Source organism: Camelus dromedarius, chromosome 34, assembly GCF_036321535.1.
Source record: "Camelus dromedarius isolate mCamDro1 chromosome 34, mCamDro1.pat, whole genome shotgun sequence".
Lineage (NCBI taxonomy): Eukaryota > Metazoa > Chordata > Mammalia > Artiodactyla > Camelidae > Camelus > Camelus dromedarius.
In genome coordinates, this window is record NC_087469.1 from 9,067,230 (window position 1) to 9,092,893 (window position 25,664).

General features: G+C 52.0%; 1 protein-coding gene across 1 annotated transcript; it reads right to left on the reverse strand.

Moving 5' to 3' along the window:
- Positions 1 to 1,663: 1,663 nt before the first annotated feature.
- SCN4B (sodium voltage-gated channel beta subunit 4) lies at positions 1,664 to 21,725 on the reverse strand. Its single transcript, XM_010981392.3, has 5 exons — positions 21,519 to 21,725; positions 11,773 to 11,945; positions 10,568 to 10,796; positions 8,923 to 9,052; positions 1,664 to 5,338 (listed from the first exon to the last, which is right to left on the reverse strand). The coding sequence occupies exons 1-5, from the start codon at positions 21,577 to 21,579 to the stop codon at positions 5,245 to 5,247; spliced, it is 687 nt and encodes a 228-aa protein (XP_010979694.1). The 5' UTR covers positions 21,580 to 21,725; the 3' UTR covers positions 1,664 to 5,244.
- Positions 21,726 to 25,664: the final 3,939 nt, after the last annotated feature.

Genomic DNA, 25,664 nt, shown 5'->3' on the forward strand with positions numbered 1-25,664 from the left:
ACGTGGTCCTCTTCCAGTCCTGGCTCATCAAACGTCCAACTCACCATCTTCATTCTCACCATCCCCATCCACCAGCTGCGTGGGAAGGGCTTCGAGGACCCAGAGGAGCAGAGCCACAAAGTATGATGCAGCGCCTCTGAGCAAGATGTGAAGAGTGGCCTGCACGTGAGACCCACAAGTGAGAAGCAAACTTTCATCGCATTAAAAAAAACTTTTCTATTTCAGTCACAGGAAACTATAGGCTCCCTAGGAGTATAGTCTACATATAGCCTTTTTAGTGACACCAGTATCTAAAAGATCACCTAGTTCAGAAGAGTCCATTTGGGTGCCTTCCAGCAGCTCAAATTAAGGACCCTTCATTTATGTGTATTTTAGTCCTGGTTAGTCCTGGTTGGGTCAGCCTGGGCTTAACAGGTTTGCCCAGGACAGTCCCAGTTCCTAATCTGGTTTTGACACATTTGTTTATCTAACAGGTATGATGGCTGGTGAGTGGGGAAAGGAAGTAGGGATGAAACACAGCAATGATGGGGACCAATCCAGGCCTTGGGACTGAGCCTTACATGAGGAACTGCAAGCTCAAAGCATGACATTCCAAGAATGCTATAAACTCAGACAAAATTTCAATATCCGACAGGTCTAAAGCTGGCGGGACAGCAGCAGGAGGTCCCAGGCAACAAGCAGTACCTGAAGACAGGTGCGTGTTGGTGTGGGAATCCAGGTGATGAGTCCATTCGGGGTGGGGGCACAGAGCAGGTACTTGAGCTGAGGGCTGAGAAAACAGTGCTGTCAGGAACATCTGCTGAAACTCAGAGGTCTCATACCTCTGCCTTGCTGGGGTCCTTGATTGAGGAGTAGTCTTTTAATGAGATCTTTTGAGGACCTAGAGTTTGAAACCCTTTGAAATGCAGTCTGAGGTGAATTCATTGGAGAGAGGGCTATGGCATGAGAAAGTATGGTAGGATAAAATCCAGGAATCTGAGCAGACACAAACACACACATACTTATTTATGATTCCTTTCCCGACTGGTCTTATGCCCAGCAGTTGGCAAGAAGGCATGAGTGCCTGGTTAATCTATGTTCATATCATTTAAGATGGACCATACGAAATGCCCATGGGTAGAGTCATTCTTGGGATAGATGCCTAAGCTTCTCCCTCCTCCATGCCAGCTTGTCCCCCAGACAGCTTGTCCCCTGGAACAGCAAGCTGGAGGGACCAGCCAGGCAGGGCCCAGTGTTCCCATTCATGCCAGTCAGTAAGTTGTTCTGTGCTTGTCCTCTTGAAGGTTGACCTTGTACATTTCACCTGGATATAAATGTTAACCTGGGTGGAAGGGTCCGGGGAAGGGGATGTGATGACATTTAGTGGTACCAGAATCACTGCCAAGGTCATCACAACAGGAAGGGCCCCGGCAATTTCTATGAGTATTAGAGGGCCATCTTTGCAACTTCTCCAGAGAAGCTATCAGCACTAATATGACCTGAATGCCTGTGAATGTGCCAGACTTTCTTAGACTTTTTACATGTTATCCCATCTAGGCAGGGATTGTCTCAAGGAGACTGAGGCTCAGCTGGCAAGTAAAAGAACTGGAACCCAACTCCCAATCAGCTAAAAATAGAAACCCCAAACCATTTCTATTAAACATAATTTTTATTTCATCCAAGGCCAAGCTGAATAAAATTCTACAATGCAAAACATGTTGTCAAGGCAAGACAGTGTGATCACATTCATTCTGTGCTTGAACACAAGTCAGTGCTGGGTGTGTGCACACCTGCGCCTCCCAGAGGCACCTGCAGATCTGAGGCCTCCCCGAGGCCCGTTTGTGCTGCGTTGTTTGGATCTATAGTTATACAGGAAATTGACTGTGAGTATTGTTGTCATCCAAGCCAAAGGAAGAAACCATGCATAAGATAGTCAAAAGCACTGCATATCAGGTGGGAGGTGGGAGGGTAGGGACTCCAACCTGGGACAAAGTGAAGTGAAGCAAGCTGCAGGATTTCCCGAGAGAAGTCCCCCTGCTGGCCCTCCCTCCCCCCAGCACTCCGACAGCAGCTGTCTGTGACAACGAGATGGAGTCATAGCGTTACGGAGCCCAGGAGCACGGCTGCTCTCCCCCTCTGTCTCTTATCCTGTCTCAGCCTCCAGATGCCACAACAGGTATTGCTCAGGTCAGGAAAGATGGCTCCTGAAATGTGCAGAATCTCCCCCATCTCGGGCACGCTCAGCCTTTCCACACATGTGCACACAGCCCCACTTCCATGTGCAGCTCACCCACCCCAGAGTCACACATTTCCACACACGCACTCCACGCACACCCTCGGCTGCCACCATCCCCGCGGCTCCCTCTCACACCCCTCCCTCTGCCTCCAGCTCTGGGCAGCCAGCCAGATGCGAAAAGTCTGAGCTCCACCCACCCCTCTCCCAGACCTCTCGAGCACCTTGGGGATCAAGGACGGGGAGCTGGGAATGACTTTGTCTGCAGTCTCCTGACTTTACAGTCAGTGCAGCTGCATGTGAACCAGTCCTAAGTTCAACTCTGTAAATGGCTCTCTCTAGCCCACAAGCCATGAAAACAGCCTCACCAGCCCCCGGAGATCACCCCGAGACTTGCATGCACTGAGGGTCTGCTTGGGAAGATGGCTTTGCCTACACATCTTCTACTGCAAGTCCATGCCAGTTTCTCCATGGGTCTAATCCTGGGCAGGACGCTTTTCATTGTCGGGACTAAATTTAGCATTCTCTGCCCCCACTTACTAAATGCCAGCAGAGCCCTCAGGCATTGGGGCAACCAAAAGTGTCCCCACTATACGCCCAGTTACCTCAGTGGAAAACCACCACACAAAAGCCATGGACAAGAAGCTGTAAAGCCTCAGAGCCAGGGTTTCCAACATTACAGAAACTCAAATAATTCCAAGAGGGAAGGGTGAGAAGAGAGACAGAGACAGAGAAGAGAGAGAGAGAATGTGTGTGCGTGTGTGCATGTACGTGTGTTTGTGTGTGTTTGCATTATGGGGATGGGACTCTGATGAACACAGGACAGACTTGAAACAATCTCCCTAATTATGATAATACCTGGACTCCTAGATCCCTTTCCAAGCCAAAACAATTTTTTACACCAAAACTTGCCAAGCCTCACAACAGTCCTGTGAGGTAGGTAAGTATTATTATGCCCATTTTATAGATGGGGAAAGCTGAGCCCAGAGGAGATGTATGACCCACTTATCAGTCACTAGTAGACCCAGGAGTGGAGAGGATGATGCTCTTCCTCTCCCTTACTCTGTACACCTTGGCTTCCTCTCAAGGGAATAAGAGGAGACCAAGACACTTTGCCTGTCCAAATGCTAAAGCTGGGAAAGGAGAAGAAAGCAGTTTTGCATGAAGGCAGCTGTAAGAAGTTTCCTGCATGACTGTGGCTCTGGTCTGTCTGCTCCCAAAGCCAGGAAAACCTAAACCTGAGCCCAGGATGAGTGAAGGAGGACACCAGGGACAGAGACAGATCAGAGTGGGACCCTGTGAGCCCATCAGGTTGGACGAGGGCCACAGGCCACAACCTTGGCTGCCCTGCAGGTCCTGCTGTTCTCAGCCTCCCCCAGCTGCACCGTTGGGGAAGCTTGCTGCTGCTTCTTGCCAGGGAAAGTCCCCAGACAGTCCCCAGACAGTCCCCATACACTTTGGAAAAGGAAGCTACTCCCCTCTCTTCCCTCTCAGGGGCCCAGAGGACAACAGTGTCAGAAAGCCAGCAAGAGAGCGAGGGAGTGAGCAGATGGTGGAGACCTCTGCTATCACTGCTCCCCACCATCCCCCCATCATTTTCAACCCACGGGGACACCACCACATGCCGTCAGGGACCACACGGGAGCGCTTGGCAGACGTCCCTAAGACCCAGTCACTGGCCAAGGGGCTGTGAGTGACACAACTCAGCTCCCTGGTCCCCTGCATGGCCCTGGGGGGGGGGGGAGTTGGGGAACCCTCCTCAGTGCCGCCGCCCCCCACCCCCGACCCGAGTTGGCTGTTCCGTCTGGGCTAAAGGGAGGAGGGATGGTAGAAGCTAGGACTCGGGAGGTAAGGCACAGTCTAGCCCCACACACAAGGGGTGTGCAAACCAGCGCTTGGCAAAACAATGGAAAACTGTGGGCAGTCTCTCTTGCTCCTCCCCAACCGCAGGGTAGGAGGGGGCGCAGCTGAGCAGGAAGCAGCCAGAAATCCCAAAGGCCCTCCCGTCCAAAGCAAGAGAACCCCCTGAGGTGACGGCGAGCCTTGACACAGGGCTGGAGATGAACAACCCTGGGCCGGCAGAAGCTGGAGGGGCCGAGGAGGAGCAGCCAGCGGGAGGGGAGGCTTGAGGAGCAACTCCTCAAGCAAGATGGCGCCACCTGCTGCTTCTGGGGAGAGGAGCAGGGCAGAGCCGGCCCGAGTTCCCAGGAGCGGCAGTGGTCCTGCCATGCTAAGGAGCCGCTGGGGTTGGCAGGCCTGGGGGTGGGCATTCTGTGGCCAAGAGGCCCACCTCTGCAGCCCTGACCCTCCCAGGAGAAATGCTAGGAAAGGTGTAGGTGGCACTCCAGTGCTCCAGGAAGGCCTGACGGGCCCCTTCATGAGTGCCTCCGGAATCCAGGGATCAGAGGAACAAACCAGGTGGGCTGGGACCCCCCCCCCAAGACCAAGGCAGCAGCCCTAGCTTGGAGAGTTCAGAGGAGCAGCAGGTTGGGGGGTACCAAGGCAGACAGGTACCCAGGGGTGCAGGGAAAGGGAAGTTCCTCATTAGAGGGATGTGGGGGACCAAGTATCTATCAAAGCTTCCCACCCCCAGATCCTGCACAGAGACCTCTGGCCTCTCCCCACACAGGGTCCAGCTACTGGGGCAGCCCTTGCCCACCCCCCAAGTCTCTCTCAAAGAAACGTCGGGAGGAAAAGCAAGGCATTCCTTAAACAAGGTGGGGACACTGAAGAAGCCCATCCACCCGGACGTCAGGAGACCAGCCCTGCACACTTCCCCAGTGCCTCTTTTCCTCTCCTAAACCTTCCACAGGCCCCCCTCCCCTGGCCAGCCCTTGTCCCTGGGGAGCCCTGGCGGGGGAGGGGCTGGGGCAGTCTGGGCAAGGACCCTAGCTTCTCCCGCCGCCGGGGAAGACTACAGTTTGAGCCAAGCAGCAGATGTCTCAGGCACGTGGGTTCACGGACACTGCTCAAGCATCAGTTTCATCACCGGAAAGTGCGGCTCCCCGAGGCTGCTTGGCCCCAAGCAGGGCTCACACTTTGGTTGGTGCTTTCTCTTCCGCCTTGGAGCCCGGCAACCCATTCTCTGTATTATCATTCCCTGAAGAACTCACGAGGCACTCCTTCCTGAGAGGGAGAGAGGAGGGAGGGGGACACTGGTGAGAGGAGGAGCCAGAGTGATGCATAAATGTGGGGGGCGGCGTGGCCTGGGGCATCAGGCCTGGGCCCTCTCCCTGCCCTTCTGTAGAGCTATGGTAGCCAGAGGTCGGGTTGTCTAACCTCTCTGCCTCCGTTTCCTCATCCAGAGAATGGCTGTAACAGTGGCCCCTTCTTCATGGGGTTGCTGGACGGAGTCAGTGAGCACCTGGAACAGCGTCTGACCCACAGGAAGGTCTCAGTAAGGCTAGCAGCCCCCGGCCATCTCATCACGGACGAAGGCAAGGGTACCAGGTGCCGTTCCCAGGGGTCAGGGCTGAGGGGTAATTCCCAGGCTGTGCCAACCCGGGGGAAAGGCCCGAGGCACCAGGCAGTTTGCCCAGGGCAGAGAGTCTTCCAGAGCCCCACAGGCCTTTCCTCCCCAAGCTCGCAGTGCCCAGAAGAATGAGACAGTAGTCACAGGTACAGGCAAGAGGTGTGGCCAGAGGGTGGTGCGATGGGACAGAAGGTAGCAGGAAGGAGAGACGGTTGGGTGGGAAAACACCCCCCAGGAGTGTCACCGCCCTGACTGCCCTGCACTGGACATGCTCCCGTTTAAGTACATCCTCCCTCAACAGCAGCGCCCAGGCCGCACAGAGCTCTCCAGGGAAGACTGACTGCGACATCACTCCCAGCTTCCAGCTCATGAAAACTTGCAAGTCTTTTTCACGGCTGCTGTTGCTAAACTACATCTTCGCCCAGCCTGGGCTGTGTAGCTGGGCGTGAGGGCTTCACGGCGGACTTGACTTGTCCTCCTCAGTTTTGTCTTGCGGGATTTAGTCCAGAGCTCAAGCCTATAAAGATCTTCCTAGATCCCAATTTTGTTCTCCATCATAATTACTAGGTTTTTGGAAATTTGATAAGTATATCATTTCTAATGTAGTTCAAATCTTAATAATAACAATGGGCAAGGAGAGCCCTGTGGCAGACCACTGAAGACCTCTACTCAGATGGGTCTGTCTGTCTGTCTATCTCTGTACCTAAGGTATAGTCAACCTAACTAATTCACATCCACCTAACTGTCCATATTTCTTTACTGAGAACCAACTGGCTACCAGGCACTGTGTCAGGCTAGAAGGGCATCCAATTTTCATGGCACCTGCTCTCAGAAAATTTGCAGACTCCCAAGGGATAAATATTACACAAGTAATTGCAATATCATGTGGTAAATGATAGGATGGGGGGACCAAGGAGGGATTCAACCTAGAAGACTCCTTCTGGGGTCAGGGACGTCTCTTTGGAAGTGTCATTTAAGCTGAGGCCAAGAAGAGGAGCCGGAAAAGAGGGAGGAGACATTCCAGGCAGAGGGAACTGCACCCACGTGTGAAAGTCCAGAACTGATGGTGAGGTGCTGCCCCCAACCTCCTGTCTTCTCAGGAAGCTGCCACATCTCTCCTGTTATGCAGGCTCTCCTCGCTGCTCAGAGGACCCCTCTCCAGCTTCCCCACGGCCTGTTTCTACCTCCAGCCTCTCCCCACCCAGGCCCTGTACCCACCAAGGCCAGACCCTTTCTTCCGGGGCCCTCTGATCGTGCCAGACCCTACAAGCCCTCCCCAGCTCCTCTGCCGTCAGAGGAAAGCCAATCTCAGGCTGGACTCCCAGGTCCCTAAGGGTCTGTCCCCACCCCCTTTGCAGGCTTCTTCTCCCCTCCCTACCACACCCCTGACTCTCTCAACAACAACAACAAACGTCTTGTTCTCTAGAACATGCCCACTTCCCAGATTCTCTGTCTTTGCTCTCAGTGGTTCCCCATCCAGAACACCCTTCTCTTCACCCTCCTTGAGGGTTAAATTATATCCATCTTGCAAGGCTGACCATAGTCATCTCTTTGGCCAGAAATCCTTCCCTAGTATTCCACCCGCTCCTGAACCCCTGCCGCATTCTGGTGTACCTCTTTGCTGGCCCTGGTCCCTCTACCTCATATTACACTTCTTCATGTACATGTCCTGTCTTCTTTACTTAAGGGCAGAACCTCATTCCTTCCAGAACTTCCTGCAACACCAACACAGTGCCTTGTACACATAGTCACCGAATGAATGACTGATTGAACTCTAGACCTGCCCCATGAATCAGAAGGGTACAGTGGCAGTGGGTTCAGCTTTGAAGCAAACAAGTCAGGGTTCAAATCCTAGCTCTATTACTTATTAGCTGTGTGGCCTTGGACAAGTCACTTAAGCACTCTGAGCCTCACTTTGCTCAACTGTAAAATAAAAATGATGTATATTATATTAAAATGCCAGGTGGAGGACCTAACATGTGGTAGGCATGTGACAAATGACAGGAAGTGGCATCTGGGGCCAATTCCAGTGCCCCCAGCAAGAAAACACTTCACCTGCCTTGTTTTCCATGAAACCATGGCGGCTCCCAAGGATCACTGTTTTCTTTCCCACGTGCTTTTATATGTTGAATAATGTGTTGTCCAATTTTACTCACCATCAATAGTAAGACTGAATTTTTAAAGCAGGATTTGGTCCAGCTCCATGCTCCTGGTACCACTCAAGAGCTCAGGCAGACAACCCAAGAGCTCATTTCAGTGCCTCCTTGCTCCCCATTCCCTCTTCTGGTCCTTAAAATTCCCTCCCTGCCTTTAGCTGCCTTCCTTCATGACCAGTGTCATTTCTGCCCTTTCCAGCCTAATTCCTTTTTCTCAACACAGCAGAATGAAGCCAACACAAAGAGAGTATCTCCCCCTTCTCTCCTGTCTCTCCTTCTTACTCTCACCCTCTCTGCTCCAATGGCAGGCCTGTCTCTTCTTTCTTGCTAAGAACATAACTTTCAAACGCCATTTCCTTGCTCTGGCTTTGCAGCATTCACCATCTGCTGCCATGGAGCCTGCCTGTTCTGGCCATTCTGGGCCTGGGCTGCACCCTTTGTACCCCCTCCCCATCTCTCCTCCCCTTCCCCGTATAGATGTCTGTTCTTCTACCTGAATCTATCTCAGGGTTTCCTGGGTGGCCATATCAGCCTTTTTATTTTTTTTTCATATCAGCCTTTTTAGATTGTTTTTATCTCCCTCATTTGAATTTTCAGAATCTCACAATAAGAGACTCCCATCCTCCTTAAAGGATCTTCCCATTTTAGAGTTTCTGTACATGGAATCTTATATTTTCCCTGATCTAAAAAAAAAAAAAAAAAGCTTCTTAAATCCTCTGGTAAGACTTTAGATTGGGGTGGTACAAATAGAAAAAGAGAAGCTAGCAGGATGGGAGGAAGACAGGGGAATGAGGACTAGCAAGTGGATTGTATTTATATACTCAGCGCATTCAATGTACTCAACAAACACCTACTGAGAGGATGGGGAAGAGGGAAGGAGATTAGCAATGGGGCTGGAAGATGGAAGCAGGGTTGCAGGGATAGGAAGGAGAGTGGTAGAATTAGGAAAGGAGGATAGGATTAGGAGATAGATGGAAGGATGAAGGCGGATGGGGGTAGATGACGGTGGATGAAAAGATGCTGAGAACACCCACGATATAAGAGTGGATGGTGGACTGGTGGGAGGGCAGGAGTCAACTCACTTCTTCTCCTGAGTCTTCTTGATGATGAAGGCAACAAACTTCTTAACCAGCAGAATGAAGATGAGGAGACCAATGACCCCGCCCACGACAGCCAGGATGATGAGCGTCACTGTGTTGTCCACTACTTCCACTTCACAGCCAGAGCAGGGAGAGAAGAGGGTGGAGAAGGGGAGCAGCGGTCACCTGGAGCACCATGGCAACCCAAGGGCTCCACAGCCTCCAACCTGGACATCCGGGACACGCCCACCTCAGGCCCCGCCCTCCCCAGGGAGGAAGCAGGAAAAGCTGGAATATGGCAGCCATCAGGCTCAGGTACAAGAAGAGGACCCTCTCCCCTCTCCCTCTGCACACATGCCCTCTCACAGACACCCACACAAATTCTGAAATAACTCACTCGGGGCCCATGGCACCCCGGTTTGACTTGATCCCCAAACATGAGGAAGTCATTGCCTCTTTCTAGGTCTCCTTTGCCCACAAGAAAAAATTGAGAATGCCCCTGTGATACCTCTTGTGTGGCCAGTAGGCTTTGGAGTCAGATAGTCTGGATTTTAACTACAGGATTTCAACGATCATTAATGAGCTGGTAACCTAGAGCTGGTCATTTAACCCCTCCAGCCGCAGTTCCTTCATCTGAAAACTGAACTCCTAACTTCCCATACCTGCTCCACCCAGCCCCCCCCACCTCCAATGAGAAAACCCCATCCTTCTAGTTGCTCTAGCCAAAATCCTGGCAGTCATCTTTGACTCCTCTCTTTTTCTCAAACCTTCAGTCCTCCTGAGAATCCTAATGGCCCTGACTTCAAAACCTTCCAGAATCACGAGCATCTCCTCTGCAGAAATTTCATATCATCCAGAAAAGCAGTGGACCCGCAGGTACACAAAATACATAGCACCATCAGGACAGGATTCTTGAGCAGGCTCCCTTCCTTTTTTCTTTGTGTCTGTGCCTCCTTAGCCTTCCAGGCTTCCCCCTCCATGAAGCCCACCCAGCTTAATTACTCCAGCCCTTTCTGTAAACACTTCCGGTGTCAGGGGTCATGTGGCGTCATCATCACATGCTTCCTCATTGTCTAATTGTTCCACCTGTGTCAGACTGGCATCTCTAACTGGGACTGAGGCTCTGGAGGGGAGAGACCCTTCTTATCAATCTCTGTTGCCTGTGCCTCTTCTTCTGTTGCCCCTTTTTCAGTCACGGGTTGACCTGTCCTCGTCCTATTCAGACCTGTAAATTCCTAGAGGAATAACACTGCATATCATTCATTGCACTTTTTGGTTTAATACCCGGCATTCAATCAGCTGTTGCTAACGGAATACACAAGAATAGTAATAATCAGCCCATACAGAGAACTTTACCCATCACAAAACACTGCCATGTAGCTTCTGTAACTCTCACAACAACCCTAGGGGAATGCAGATTTTACAGATGAGAAAAACAAGGCTCAGAGGGCCTAAGTGTATATCATAAGCTATTCAGAGGCAGAATAAGTATTCGAGCTAAGTTATTCCAGCATCCAGATGTAACTCCAGTAGCTCTTGAAAGCTCAAAGTGAAAGGAAAACCAGTGTGGTCCATTTCACCATGAGCTGGATACCTTCCCCCTAGTCCTTCCAACTCCACTGCCCTTGTCCCGGCCCCCACTACATACATTTATCAACAACTTGGAGGAAGATGGTGGCCTGATGCTGAAGATTATTCTCCTTGGGGTTCTTCACGTGGCAGGTGTATTTGCCTGTGTCGCTGAACTCCAGGTTCCTCAGCAGAATGGAAATATTGTTCATCTTCTCCTTTGTGGTGCCCTCCAGAGTGATGCGATCATCCTCTTTCAACCTCACCTTGGGGTCAGACTTCTCATTTTTCACAGTCCCATCTATGAGCTGTGGGGAAAGAGGGAAGAGAGGAGGTGGCTGAGAAAGAATCAGGGTCCTTTCAAGAGTTATGACATCACTCCAACCCACTCCTTGGGCACCTCCCTGTCCAGGTCCAGGAAGAGTCCTCCCTCTTGGTTTCCTTCCAGTATCGATAGCTCTGCCTGTCTAACCTGGATTTTACTTGCTTCAAGTTAAACTCACTTTCTGTTATTAAGGTCTCCCTAGAATGTAGCACAGCTTTTACTGCTTTCTTTGTAAAAGCCTTTTATATAAAGACTCCTGCAAATACCACACTCGTTTCTTTCTGTCACTGCCCTCAGCCCTTGCCAACGTCCCCTGTCTGCCTGAATTCTGGCCCTCCATCAAGAAGTGGATCAATTCCACAGTGTTGTGTGTTAGCACCCTCTGAGTTCAGAGTTTAATTATATCCAGAGTTAGTCTCTTGTGACTTCCAGATGTTTGTCTCGGATCCCCTGTTAGAGTGCAGAGTGAGTACTCAGTACACACTTGCTGAGTGACCAGCCCACCCCTGGCCACAGCCCTGTCCCTGCTCCCGCACATCTCTTTCTCTTCCCCAGCTTCCCTTCCCTTCCTTCCAAGCCCTGTTCCCCAGCCCTTCTCCCATTGGACTCTCCTCATTCCCCTCTCCAAGTCTTCCAAAGATCTTTTCTCCCCTGTGTTTAAAATTATTAATTTTTACTCAAGCTAAGTTTCAGGTAAGTCTTCAGGCCAGACAGGGGACTCTGGCCAAGAATTCCAACAGACCCCAAATTCTGGCAATACAATCTAAGCATCCTTCCCACTTAGATTTTCCTAGACAGGCTCTGGAAAGAATACTGGGAGAAAGGGTGACAAAAGGTTCTGAAGACCATCACCTTGGGGTCAGTTCAGAAAAGACCAGAGCCTGGGATGGGAGGCAGGGGTGAGGCGACAGGGAAGGGTGGAGCATCAACGCTGTCCTGTCCCTTCCCCCACTACTTACGATCTTGAATGTATCACTGCTGTTGTATGACCACCAGAAGCGCAGGTCCTCGAAGCCGAAGCAGCTGGAGAAGGTGCAGGGCAGCAGGATCTCCGTGCCGTTGACCGCGGAGATGGTGGTGGCCTTTCCCACAGATACCTCCAGCGACAGGGACACAGGGAGCAGGAAGAGACCTGTGTGATGGGCACCACTTTTCTTAATAAAATCCCACCTAAACCTCCAGCCTAGAGCCCCGGAAGGGAGCTCTCGGGCAGAGTGGAGAGGCTTGATCAGGCAGCGAGTTCTCTGGTACCCTCAGGGTCAGGAGGAAGGTTCTCTTTACTTCCACTGACACTGCCTGGGCCCCGCCCGCGCCTCCTTGATTCGTTCTCCCTCTTGGCCTGGGCAGGATGGACTTCTGAGCCAGTTAGCAGCCCCTGTAGCATTCTAAGTGACCACCAGGGGTCACCCCAGCCCAGAAAAGCCAGGCCCTTGCCACGGTGCCTCGGGCCTGCGCCCCCCTAACCTGCGGATGCTGCCCCTAAAGGTGCCCTCCCTGCACCGCCCCAAAGACAGGGCCCGTGCCTCCCGTTCGTGCTGGGAATTTCCCCAAGGACTCTGTATGTTACATTTTGGGGATTTTTTTTTTTTTGCGGGGGGGCAGGGAGGGGCGGTGTTGGGAGGATGAGGGTGGCCCATGAGGTGAAAAAGAGGAAAACAGCAGCCAAGGTCCCTGGACACAGCCCCGCGGCCACTCATCACCAACCCTGGCGGCTTGCACTTGCCCCAAGGGGCGGAGAGGCAGAGGGACGCCTCCCGCTGGACCTTGCTTGACCACCGAGCCAGACCCCGAGAAGAAAAGGAAGACAGAGCTGGCTGGGATGGCATCAGGAGAGGAGGGGTGGAACAAGTACGTATTGGCATCGTATTGGCATTGGGCAGCAGCAAGTGCAGAATGAGTGAGGCAATGATAGAGAAAGTAAGAAAGCAGAAGACCCTTTGTAGAGCGTGGCTCTGGGCAACCAGATGCACACAAGCAGGGAGAGGGAGCTGCACCCATGTTCCCCTCCTGATCCGGAGTGGCCAGTCCTGCCCCCTACTCCAGGCAGCCCACCTGGGCCTCTCATCCGGGGAGCATCCCCCCCCGAGCACCACCCCCCAGCCCACTCCCGTGCACCCCGCCGCTTTCCCACATCTGTATCAATACCAGCCCTGCTGCTTCATGAGTTCTTGTAAGGGAATCTGGTCCTCCTGTCCTACAAAGTCCTTGATAAAATGCCACTGTCCCTCAAAGTCACGGGGAGGAGTAGGGTTGGAATTAGAAACTAGCTCTTCTTGCCCTTGGATGAACCAGGCACCCAAGGTCAGCCTGGGTGAGGACTCAGAGGGAGTCCTTCTCAGGTTCCCTGTGATCTGGAGAATAATGACCTTTTCCTGGGCCCGGATGCTTGCTAATCCTCTATGTGAGTAATCGCACGTCATTCTCACCTCACACCTGTAAAGTGTCTGTATTCATCACCTTTTACAGGTGGGAAAAATGAGGTTCAGAGAAGCAAAGTGCCTTGTGCCTTGGCCAAAGGTGTACAACTTCTAGAAGTAGTTGAAATCTGAACTGGGGTCTGACTCTAGGGCTAGTGGGCAAATGGGCTGCACCAACTCCTATGCCAGAGTTTCCCTGGCATCTCTTCCCAGACTGTAGCTTCTCTCAATGACTCAGACCTCCAGCCTGGCATTCCCAGAACCTCGTAGCTAAAGGACCCAGACTGCTCCACTTTAGAGACACCAAGTTGCCACTACCTGATTTTAGACACAGGACAGCCAAGAGCCAAACCAGGAGGAGACCTGGCTGCACTGACTGGGCTTCATGGCTGTGCCACTTGAGAACTTCCACTCAGTCCAGGTGGGCTCCCAGCTCTGCAGGTAATTCCCAGAAGTGCTTTAGCTCCCAAGGCAAGCCAAGGTCAGTCTTTGTTTTACAGGTCACCAACCTTGCACTTTCGCCCATCCTCACTCTCAAAGGACCTCTTTTGTTGAACTTAATGCCCTCCTGGTGCATCATAAACCAGTTTCCTCTTGTTTTGTCCACATGAGATAAGAATGCCTGGTGCCACTGGGCAGTGCTTTTTAAATGAGAGGAGGGGCTCCACTCTCAGGGCCCCCTTGGCCCCTTCCTGTTCCCCTAGCTGCTGAAGGCAAAGTGGGGTGCTCTTACCACAAAGTTCAGAAATAACACCCTGTGACCAAGGATCCCAGTCACGCTCCCAGCCTTTGTTAACAGCAGCTGATATTTACTGAGCATATACTACATGCCGGGCACATTAAATCCTCATACCTGTGCTATGAGTGACGTACTATAATGGCTCCATATTACAGACGAGGCAAGTGAGCATAGAGAGAGTAGATGACTTGCCTAAAATCAAAGAGACACATCCAGCATCCCAAAACCAAAAAGCAATACCTTCCTCATATCCTAAAATAGCAGGATTTGCCCACCCGGGTTCCAATTAGTCCTGAGAGGTTATTTCAATTAGCCTTCATTCTTTGATCAGCTCCTGTGTGCCTGGAATTCTTCTAGGGCAGTGGCTTTCAAGCTTGAGAAAGTATCAGAATCACCTGGAGGGCAATTACAGCTAGCTCAGCCCATTTGATAGGTCTAGAATGGAGCCTGAAATTTTGCATTTCTAAGAAGTTCCCAGGGAATGCTGTGGTCAGGGATGGCATTTTGAGGATCACTGAGCTAGAGGATTTCTACCTATTATCAACTTTTATTAGAATGCCAAAAGGTAGGTATCATTTTTCTCATTTTACAGATGATGAAATTGAGGCTCAGAGAGGTTAGGTAACTTGCCCAGGGCCACATAATAGATGGTGAATCTGGAATTGAACACTTGCTGTAAAATAGGACAGACATTTTATATGCACTGTCTCAATTAATCCTCATAATAATCCTGTGAGGTACTTATTATTTTTATCCCCAGTATACAAAATGAAGAGGCAGGCTCAGGGAGATTAACCAGCTCAAGGCCACACAACTGGTGAGTGGAAAAAGCAGTATTCAGACACAGGTCTGCTTTTTACGACTCTGTGCTGGTGCCTCTCCAAGAGAACACTGCTGTTGGGCCGGCTCTCCTGAGCACTCCTAAGGTTTCCTTTTTACCTCTCCCCTCTCCACCCCCTGACCCCTGCCCAGAGGTCTCACAGGAGACAGACCATGAGATTCCACCCTCCAGCCTAGAAGATGGTGTTCTGACATTCTGACAGGAGAGCTCAGCTCTGCTTCTGACCCTACACCCGCACCAACCCCTACTCCGCTGCCCTCGCAAACCAAGGAACAGAGTGCAGAGCTGTGACCAGGAAGCTCTCAGGAGGCAGCTTCCTGATGGTCACAGCGCCCCCTCGGGGCCTGAGCGCCATAGTGCCAGCCTCCAGTGTCAGGATCCCGGGGAAGGTGAGGGAATGCAAGTCAGAGACCAACTCCCTCTCCCCAGCCTCAGCCAGCATGGGCTGAGCACCAAAGATACATATCAAAAGTGAAATCTTTTTATGAAATAATGCCATTTGCTGCAACATGGATGGACCTAGACATGATTATACTAAGTGAAGTTAGATGGAGGAAGACAAATACATAGGATGTCACTAATACATGGAATCTAAAAACTGATACAAATGAACTTATTTACAAAACAGAAACAGACTCACAGACATAGAAAACAAACTTATGGTTACCAAAGGGGAGAGGGAGGGAAGGATAAACTAGGAGTTAGGGATTAGCAGATACAAACTACTGTATACAAACAAGGTCCTACTGTATAGCAAGGAAATGATATTCAATAGCTTGTAATAACCTGTAATGGAAATGAACATGAAAAAAGAACATATATAACTGAATTACACCAGAAGCTAACATAACATGGTAAATCAACTATACGTCAATTTTTAAAATGAATAAATCATGGAGATGTAATATACAGCGTGGTAACTATAGTTAATAATACTGCATTGCATATTTGGAATTTGCTAAGAAAACAAATTTTAAAAGTTCTCATCACAAGAAAAAAATGTTATTATGTATGGTAATGGATGTTAGCTAGACTTATTGTGCTGATCATTTCACAATGTATACTATATTAAATTATCTTGTTGTACACCTGAAACCAAGATAATGTTACATGTCAATAAAAAAAAAACCAAGTGAGAAAAAATCAGCTATACTTCAATTTTTTTTAATTGATATCTTTTTGATGGCTTTAAATAGAAGCAAAAAAAGAGGGAGAAAAAAGTCCAAAACAGAGGCAGAAGCTATTTTTTTAAGGTTGGCTCATGACAGTGCAACTTTCTGCCTGATTAGTGTGCACCTATGTGGATGACTTAACTCTAATACACTCAGGATGCCCAGACTCCCAGAGTGAAGCATTGCCATTCCCACCATAGCCTGGAGGGGACAAAGGAAAGGCAGAGACATTTCCATAGAGAAGTTCAGAGTCTGTGCCCAAGTTAAGGCATCAGAGAGGATGAGCAAGCCTGGCTTCACCCTGCATGCCCTCCCAGTGGACGGAAGGCCTGTGGGCTGTGTCTGGGAGGCTTGTGCACAGGAAAGCCCAGGGGCCTGCGTCCTGTGCATTCTCACCTGCCAACCAGCACTGGGGAGAGGGGACGAGGTAGGGGTCAAGGTACAGATCCACTAGAGGATCCCGAGAGGAGGTACTTTGGCAGGATGACCAAGCCAGAATGGACCGGTCAGCCGGCCGAAGGCAGGCCCCACTCTGCCTGCTGACCTTGAGAAAGTCAGCGGTGCTCCATCCCTGAACGAGGGATGGCTGTCTTTTTTCCTCCCCAGCTTGGTATAAAGCCAAAACATGAGCTTATAAAACACGAGAAGGGCTTCAGTGGACCCATCCCTCTGGCCTGGGCACTCTGCAGGTAGAAGGGGATAGTGTTTAAGAGGAGGGTGGGGACAGAGCTGGCCCCCATCACAGGTCTAGATGTAACCAGGGCATCCCTACTTAATGACCAGTGTCAGCCAAGAATATTTCCATGTCTCCAAGCCATTCACATACTGTTTTAATTTTCTTTCTTTTTCTTTTTTAAGTCAGTTACCATGTGTCAGTTTCTGGTGTGCAGCATAACGTCCCAGTCATGTGTATGTGTGTATATATATATACACACACACATATATATTTGTTTTCATATTCTTTTCCATTAAAGGTTATTATAAGATATTGAATATAGTCTCCTGTGCTATACAGAAAATTTTTAATCTATTTTTATATATAGTAGAGAACATTTGCAAATCTCAAACACCCAAATTTATCCCTTCCCACCCCTCTTCCCCCGGTAACCATAAGATTGTTTACTATGTCTGCAAGTCTGTTTCTGTTTTGTAGGTGAGTTCATTAGTGTCCTCTTTTTTCCTTTTTTTTTTTAAGACTCCACATATGAGTGATATCATATGGTATTTTTCTTTCTCTTTCTGGCTTACTTCACTTAGAATGACGATCTCCAGGTCCATCCATGTTGCTACAAATGGCATTATTTCATTCTTTTTTATGACTGAGTAATGTTCCATTATATAAATATACCACAGCTTCTTTATCCAGTCCTCTGTCAATGGACACAATAGGTTGCTTCCATGTCTTGGCTATTGTAAATAGTGCTGCTGTGAACATTGGGGTGCATGTATCTTTTCAAATGAGAGTTCCCTCTGGATGTATGCCCAGGAGTGGGATTGCGGATCGTAGGGTACGTCTATTTTTAGTTTTTTGAGGAATCTTCAGACTGCTTTCCATAGTGGCCACACATTGCTTTGTACTTTCACCCTGTGTTACTTCTTGGAGGTAATTATTGCCATGTGGCCATTTCCCTGGAGAAAGAAGGACTTTCTTTGCTTTGTCCCAAACTAAACTCTTTAGAATTTCAAGGTGTGCGTGTGTCTGTTTTGGGTTGGGGGCCTCTTTCTGGCCTCATGGGATGGATGAGCAGGTCCTCCTATTCATGAGCCTTTGGAATTCAGTCCTAAGCCCCTAAGCCTTGCCTTTGCTCACTGAAGGACCCTAACCATTGGGCAGCTCTCAGAGCAGCCATTTTCTTTGCAATTTTCCGATTGGCCCCTTCCCATCTCATCTGGGTGCTGCAGCTTAGTCTAAGGATTGACTCGGTTCTCCAAAGCTTAATGAAAGTAAAAAATTACTTGGTCCATGCAAGTGTTATTATGAAATACTCATACCAACAGGGATCCTATGGCCACCATCAGGCAATTCCAAGGCAAATGCCAAGGCAGAAAAATTCTGCCACCTCTTTTCACATCCAGGGACACTGACACCCACCTTGGGGTGGAGGGAGGAAAGAGAGGCAGCGTGGTGCCCACTCTAAGTTAGGCTCCCAGGGCTTGCCGGGCATGGCAGGTGGAACCACGGCTGACTTTAATAGGGATGCTGATCCACTCTGGCCCCAGGAGAGTCAGACAGCTCAGAGTTAGAGCTGGTAGGCAGAAAGTGGGCCGAGGCCAGCAGGACAAGACCCCTTCTGGGGTGCAGGCCCCAGGGGCTGTGGGAGTCAGGGCTGGGCCAGGCAAGGCCCCTGGGTCCTGAGACAGAGGAAAGATTTCAGCTCCCTCTCCCTAGGCAACCTGCCTGCTTCCTGCCCACCCCCACGAGCTTTGCCAGGATAGAAGCGTGCCCCTGAGATGACCCTGGATGCTCAACAAAACCAGCTTTGCAAACAAGTCCAAGTAGTGTGAATTTCCCTCCTCTTGTAGGCCACAAATGGGTGTATCAGCACGGCCAGCCAATGGCTTATGCAGAGATCCCTATGCCCTCAGCCCATGGGCCAAGGTGAGAGGATCTATGCCTGGAGTCTACCTAGCATGCTGATCCCACCAGCAGCGGCAGGCATAAGGGCTTGGGAGACCCCACAGGCCTGCATCTCCGGAAAAAGAACAAATCCCTGGTTCCAGATTCAAAGCTGAGGGCTCCCTCCACTTCCCCCGTTTCCCATCCTCTTTTCCATGAACCCCTTACTAAACCTTTTTTTTTTCCTTCCTCTGAGTGGGACTGAGCACCCTCTCCTTAATTGCCTTCTCACTAAACAAGCCCTTAATAAATACATACCAAGGGAAAGAGGGTTGGGCAACAGAGCATCCTCACAAGTGATAATTACACACAGATCACAGCAATTGAGCAAATCAGGGAACAAGGAAGGGGTGGGCAGGAAGGATATATCACCAGTTCTATGTTTAGGAGGGGGCTGGCGCCCATGTAAACCTCAGCTGCAATACTACAGCCTTGGAAACAGCATCTCAACTTAAGAAAAAGGTGTCTGGTCTGGTTATCAAAAATCACTTTAGTCTCAGTCCAAGAGACAAAGTTTGATGTGGGGAGAGGGAGTGGGAGGGGTAGAGGACTCCTGGGAGCTTACTGCTCTGGACCCAGTTTCCATAGTGGAGAGAACAACAGCTGTGGGCCCCCAAGCCTCTATCCTCCCATGTCCTGCCCCAGCGCCGCACTTCTTCTTCAGCGCATCAGCCCAGTCCCTGCTGGCCTTCTCCTTCACCAGACTTTGGTGAACTGGTAGGCAAGTTGGTGTGGCAGAGCCCAAGAGACCTGAATTCTGGCCCACTTGGCCATCGATTGACCATGCACCTTCCCTCGCTGGACCTGGTTTCCTCATCCTTAGGGGAGCTCTGTGCTATGGTTTCCAAAGTTCTTGCCAGCTCCGGTGCTGCCAGGGAGCCTCTTCCAGTTGGCTGTCCAGTTGTCCCTGCATCTCCCCTGCGGGACCGAGAGCAAGGATGGCGTCTGTGTCCCAAGATCAAAGCAATGCCACTGTCAGGGCTTATCAGTGGCTGCATGGGCAAGGTCTGGGGCTGGGGGTTTGGAGGGATCCTGGTTGTACTCCCTCTGCAGACCAGAGGGGCCGGAGGCAGAGCAGGTGGTGCCAGTTCTGGGACCTGCTAGTCTCCCACCTACAGATCACTGTGCTGTCTCCTGGGCTCCCAGAGGGTAGCTCAGGGATTCTTCCAAACCCCTGCTCCTCCCTAGTCTACCAGCTAAACAGTCCTTAAAGGAGGTGGGGGCTTCCACCCAAGAAAAGTACCAAGAATCTGCTCGCAATCCCCATATGCATGCGCGCGCGCAACACACACACACACACACACACACACACACACACACACACACACACACACACACACGGTGTATGGGGTGGTTTCCTACAGAAGACAGCCCAGGCACTGGCATCCCACCAGCCAACCAGGCAGAGGAGGAAAGGAAGACAGAGGCATTGACAGTGGCTAGTTTAATGACTGTGTGAGTTTGAATTCCCCAGTGAGCTCTTCCCCCTGCTATAGTCACAGTGGGAACCGGTGCTGATCAGGGATGGGATGAGGGGGAGCTGGTAGGGAGCAGCACTGTGCCCGCCCCATGAAGAGGAGCCTCAGGCCTCACAGAGGCCCACTGCCGAGGGTCACTGTGAAACCAGCACATCTGTGCCTAAGGTGCAAGAGAGCACGCCAGCATCTTCTACCCAGCTGTAGGGATGTCACAGAATCAGTGGTTCCTGAGTGAAAGGCATACTGTCTCCCTCCTCCGCCACCAGGTGCCAACATGACAGGTCTGCACAGTTTACTTTTGTAGAAACAGCAGTGACCGCCCTTAAAGACTTCTGTCTCCCTGTTTTCAACCCAAATGCCCACCTCATGTGCTCAACCCAATGGGGGGAGCTGCCAACAGCCAAATCTGACAAATAGAAACGGGAAGAGATTTGGGTGCCAGAGATGGAGTCGGCTTACATTGAAATCCAGCTATGATTTATGAGGAGATTATGTGCTGGACTAATAAAAATCATTCCCTAATCTCTTGGAGTTTGACACTCAAAACGATCGTGTGCGGATTAATAGATATTAATAACCTGTTTCTAATTGTGCTGAACACTGGAATTTGACACAACATTGTAAAATGATTATAAATCAATAAAAAATGTTAAAAAAAAATAATCTGTTTCTTCTGTGTCCTTTGGATGTGTCTCTTCAGTTTTCATACTCATCCCCCAAATGAAGAGCCAGAAGCAGGTTAAACAGATACACACACACACACACACACACACACACACACACACACACACACACTGCACGGAATCTCTTTATAAGAAGGAAGGCAAGATCCTTCCCCAAAGGGGGCTTGAAACGAGCTTCCAAGTCCTTCCAACCTCACCTAGTCTGCAGGGCAGGCAATGGACGCTGGAGGAAGTAGACTGCAGAGGCACCAAACAGAAAAAGGTCCAGGAGGAAGGGGAGCTCCCCTGCCTCCAGCTGGTGCACGGCTAGTGCCTGGGCAACAAGCAGCCAAGTTACAAACAGCTCTGGGCAGAGGTAGAAACCACCATCCCAACAATCACACGTGCAACCCACCTGGCATCCCCTACACCCGAGGCACAGACACCCTCCCCCAGCAATCTTCAACCTCTGAACTTGGGATACCTGCGATATCCAGCTCCAGAAGCCCGGGGCTGAGGCCTTGGAGACAGCAAAGAACTAATCGCGAGACTGCTGGGCCGATAGGGCGGGTAGGGGGACGAGCACGGTCCCCAGGGAGCACAGCCTTCCCAGCCCGCGGCCGGCAAAAAGCCGATGACAGCGGTGCTCATTTCGTGCCGCACTCCAAAACCCACCTCGTCCAAGGCACTGCTTTTCTAAGTGTTCCCTCCTCTGGGGAAAGATGGGGGAAGGGTAGGGGGAAGAGGCAAGAGAAGAAACCAAGCTGGGGCTGCCTTACCCAAAAGCCCGGTGCCCAGCCATCTCGCCCGGGCTGCGCCTCGGTCCCCGGCCCCGGGCATCGTTCTGTTCTCTCCCGAGCGCTCCAGGGGCGCGGGGATGGGATACCGGGCACAGCCGCGCTCGCAGCCCGCGGTCTGCAGTGGGCTCCGAGGCTGCCGGGGAGCTCTGCGCCGCCGGCCGGAGCTCGGGAAAGTTAGCGGGGAGAGAGCGAGAGCAGGGGGAGGGAGGGGGAGGAGGAGCCGACTGCGGGAGCGGCCGCTGAGGGCGCGGGGAGGAGGAGGAGCGCGGGGAGGAGGAGGAGCAGGAGCAGGAGGATCGCCGAAGGATGCTGAGCCTCTGCTCTGGAAGCGCTCCAACCTCAGGAGGGGCTGTGGCCGCCGCGGAGCTTGGGGCGCCCCGCCTCGTGGTCCCCGAGCCCCGGGGGCCGGCCGGTCTCCCCTCCTTCCTCTCCAGCTCGGGCTGGCGGCTGCGGCTTGGCACTGCAGGGCTGCCCGCAGTCGCCCGCATCATCCCGTGTGCTGAGCTGCCAATTAGGAGGATAGTTTGGGGAGGAGTAGAGGTGGGATTTTTCGGGGTGTTGGAAGGCTGTGTTCTGCTTTGGGCAGCTGGGGAACACGGAAAGGGGTGGGTAGAGGCTCCCTCTCCCGGGGCCGCGAAGGGATGGCTCGGACGCCCGCAGCGGGCACTGCCGCAGCCGGTGGCGTGTGCGGGCTTGCCCACTGCAGCCGCCAACCCGCTCGTGCGTGCGCCCGCCGCCTTCGCCCCGCCGTGCAGCGCCCCGGGGACCCGACGTCCAACTGCAAACTGCTCCCGCCACCGCCCACCACCGTCTCCCACTGCTGCATAGACTCCTCGGAAATTACCATGATCCTGTTAGGGAATCAGGCCGAAAACCACGGATCCGATCGGTACCCCGCTTCACCCGCCCGCCGCGCTCCTATTCATTTTTCCCACCTAAGCGGTCCCCCTCAGATCCTACCCTTCATCCTCCTCTAAGGATTTCCAGTGTCCGTCAGAATCTTGGAAAACGTCCTTGGCCTCGCTTCCCTTTTGAGGTGGGGTTGGAGGAGCCCAGGGCAGGCCTCAGAGCTGGTGGAGGGGGGTCACCGCCCGGTGAGACTGCCAACAAGCAAGCCTTTTCCCAGCCAGCCTTGAGTTACAACTGAGCAGTGCAATTTGGGGTGGTTTGGTAATGTCTGATCCCCTCCTCAGCACCCCCTTCCCAACCGCCTCAGCTCCTCCCTCCACCACAGGTCCTGTCTGCATCCCTGACCCTCCATCCTTTGCCTGTCTGGGGACTGGTCCAGACTTGGAAACCTGCTCCCACTTCATGGCCTGATCCCGGCTACAGCCCCACCACCACTTACCTTCTTAACCCGGGGTCCCTGGTGGGCTTCAAAGAGATCATGGGCCCCCTGAGGCTGTATGGGAAATGCTGAATGTCTTTGTTGCGGGGGGGGGGGGGGGGGTGTCTCGGGAGAGAGGCTCACTCAGGGTCACTGCGACAGTGGTATAGTGGCCCTGGGGAATCCAGCCCCAGCTCCAGCACTTGCTGCTGTATGACCTTGAGCAAGTTATGCAACCTCCTGCAGAAGCCTCCTCTGCAATCTGGTGAAAGTGATGATATTTACCTCACGCAACTGGTAAGAACAATCCTACCCTTAGACCTGGCAACAAGGGCCTCAGTCCTGGGCTCCTGAGTTTGGGCCGCCTCAGGGTGGCCCTCCTCTGGCCATACCCCTCCTCACTGGAAAAGTAGGTCCTGGGACAGGAGGGATGGTGGTCCATACTCCTCCTCTTCTAGACCAAGCTCCTGACATCTGGGACCCTAGAATTCCCTGTTCAAATGACCCAGTTCTAAGCAGGCCTCTTCCTCTGGTCCATCATCTTAAGAGCTGCCCAGGCCAGATGTGCACCAGCACACCTGGGGAGTGGGCCAAGGGCAGCTGTTTGCAGAGGGTGGGAAGCAGATGGAACTTAACATGCAGGTGGAGTGTTCCTGGGCATGCGTGAGAGACCCCGTCCCCACAAGGCCAGAGAAGAGTGGGCCAGGGAATGGGTTTTGAGCCTGGCCTTAAAATTAAGACCCAGGAAAATTAATCCAAAGAGGAAGATAATAGGTCAGTTTCAACATTTTGTTATCTTAATTCACAGCTTATATTTAGACATATGTCATTTCCATTTGTGCGCTTGCCCCAGGCCTCACAGGCATCAGAAGTGGACCAGACTCTGAAGTCTGGTTACTAGTGCACGTAGAAATGTTTGGCAGAGGGCTGGGCATAGTGTCAGCACGCGGTACATTTTAGCTCATATTAGTCTCAAAGAGGTCTGTGGCCCCCAAAAGGCCAAGTCTCTTCCTGTCTTCAAGTTTGCACATTCACCCTCTCTTTCCCCAGAAGGTCCCAGACGCTAGATCAACGCAGCCAGGCATCCAGGCTGTCCACTTTATTTTTACAGCAGGGGTCATGTTTCTCAGAGCAGGAGGCTGAGGTGAGACAGGAGATGAGCCAAAGGGAAGGAAAGTGACCCCTGCCCAGAGAAGGGGGAGGGGAGGGGACAGAGCTCCCTGGATATCTTTAGATCCTGGTGACACAAAAAGGTGCCAGTTTTCTGCCTGATCTCCACCTTCCCCGCTGCCCTGCTGCTCACCAATTCTTAGAGCCGGAAGGGTCCTTAGGAAACCCACACGCCTCCGAGATGAAGAAACAGGTGCAGAAAGGTAGACTGTGTGATCCAAGGTCACAGAGAAAGTGATTCTTAAAGCCCATATTAGAATCTCCCCCATTATTTGATTCCCTCCCCCGCACCCCCAGCCTTCCTCTAAAGAACGTCAGGAGGGCTCCACAGCTGGGCAGGAAAAGTGCTTGAGAGATGCATTAGTGGCTTTAGGAATTTTGCTTTTAGAGAGCACTTTCTTCAAAAATTCTCAAAACCCAAGTGCATCAATTGAGCCTGGAGGAGCCTCCTGGGTGTGCCGGGGGGAGAGCAACCAAAGGTCAGTTCTCTGTCCTGCCTTTAGAAAAATAGTTCTCTGAGGAGCCCTCCCTGATTTAACCCCACTTCACAAACTCAAGAGCCCCAGGCTCTGGGAGGGGAGGTGAAAAAATGGGAGGCTCTTTCTCCTCCTCCTGTTGGAAACCCCTGGAGGGCAGGATGGTGAGGACTCGCCCCCAACTGCACCCAACAGGCCAGATCCTTGGTGGTGGGGTAACGCACACTCAGGCGTGGGGCGGCCTGGCTCAAAAAGACCTTGAAGAGTAAGTTTTCAGGGATGCAGAGAGGGATGGCCCCATGCCAAGGAGCTGCCAGGAGCTGTTCTTAGGTGGGAGGACACAGGGCCTAGATTTAAGGGGAAGGAGCTTTCCCCTGGGCAGCGGCTCTCATGTGGTTCCCCACATGAGACCAGGTGAGCGTCTCCATCCCTGCCCTCCGCCTCCACCCGGGCCCTCCTGGGAGCAGGATGGCGCATGCAAGGAAAGCAGGTGTGAGGGTCAGTGTGGGGTGGGGGAAGTGGCACAGCAGTAATGGGGACAGAGCTGCAGCTCTGATGCTCTTACGTGAGAAGGCAATCACCCCTGGGGGCGGCCCCTCCTTCTCCCGGGGCGAGTGGGAGGAAGATTCCATCCCCTGTCAGTTCTCAGCTAGCCAAGACCCCGGCAGGGCAGGAAGGGAAAGGGACAGCTCCGGTGAGGTCTCCAGAGCTATTTTGAGAGAAGTTCCTCCTAAGTAACAAGAGCCTGGCAGGGAGCCTCCTCCCCCTCTGGCTCCCCTGTTGCCCTTGCCCGCCGCCTCCCTCTCCCCCCTCCCCCATAAGCCCTCACGGCTCCTGTCGGAAACTGCAGGCAACGGGGCATTGCAGGTAACGGGGCTCAAGGGCAGCTTCGCTGACGGGGCTCTTAGAGGCAGAGAACAGGGGGCTTCTCTGCCTCCAGCCTCCAATCAATCCATCAATTGGATTAACACCAGGAGCTTATAGCCTGGTTATAAACAGGCCCCCAACCTCAGGACGCTGGAACCGTAGGAGCTGAGACTCCTTGCATCCAGTCACTTAAAGTTAAATGCCCCCAAATCCTCCTGCCTCTCAGGTTGGGATTGGGTGGACAGACATTTGGGAGCCTCCTTCCAGTGCACCTAGGTCTGTTCC

Bases quoted from the DNA above. Each gene is read 5' to 3' on its own strand.
- SCN4B (XM_010981392.3), bottom strand. From the start codon at position 21,579: ATGCCCGGGGCCGGGGACCGAGGCGCAGCCCGGGCGAGATGGCTGGGC. The intron at 11,946-21,518 runs GTAAGGCAGCCC...CCCATCACACAG, and splicing joins GCTGGGCACCGGGCTTTTGG to GTCTCTTCCTGCTCCCTGTG. The intron at 9,053-10,567 runs GTATGTAGTGGG...CTGGCTGTGAAG, and splicing joins CCTCCAAGTTGTTGATAAAT to TGGAAGTAGTGGACAACACA.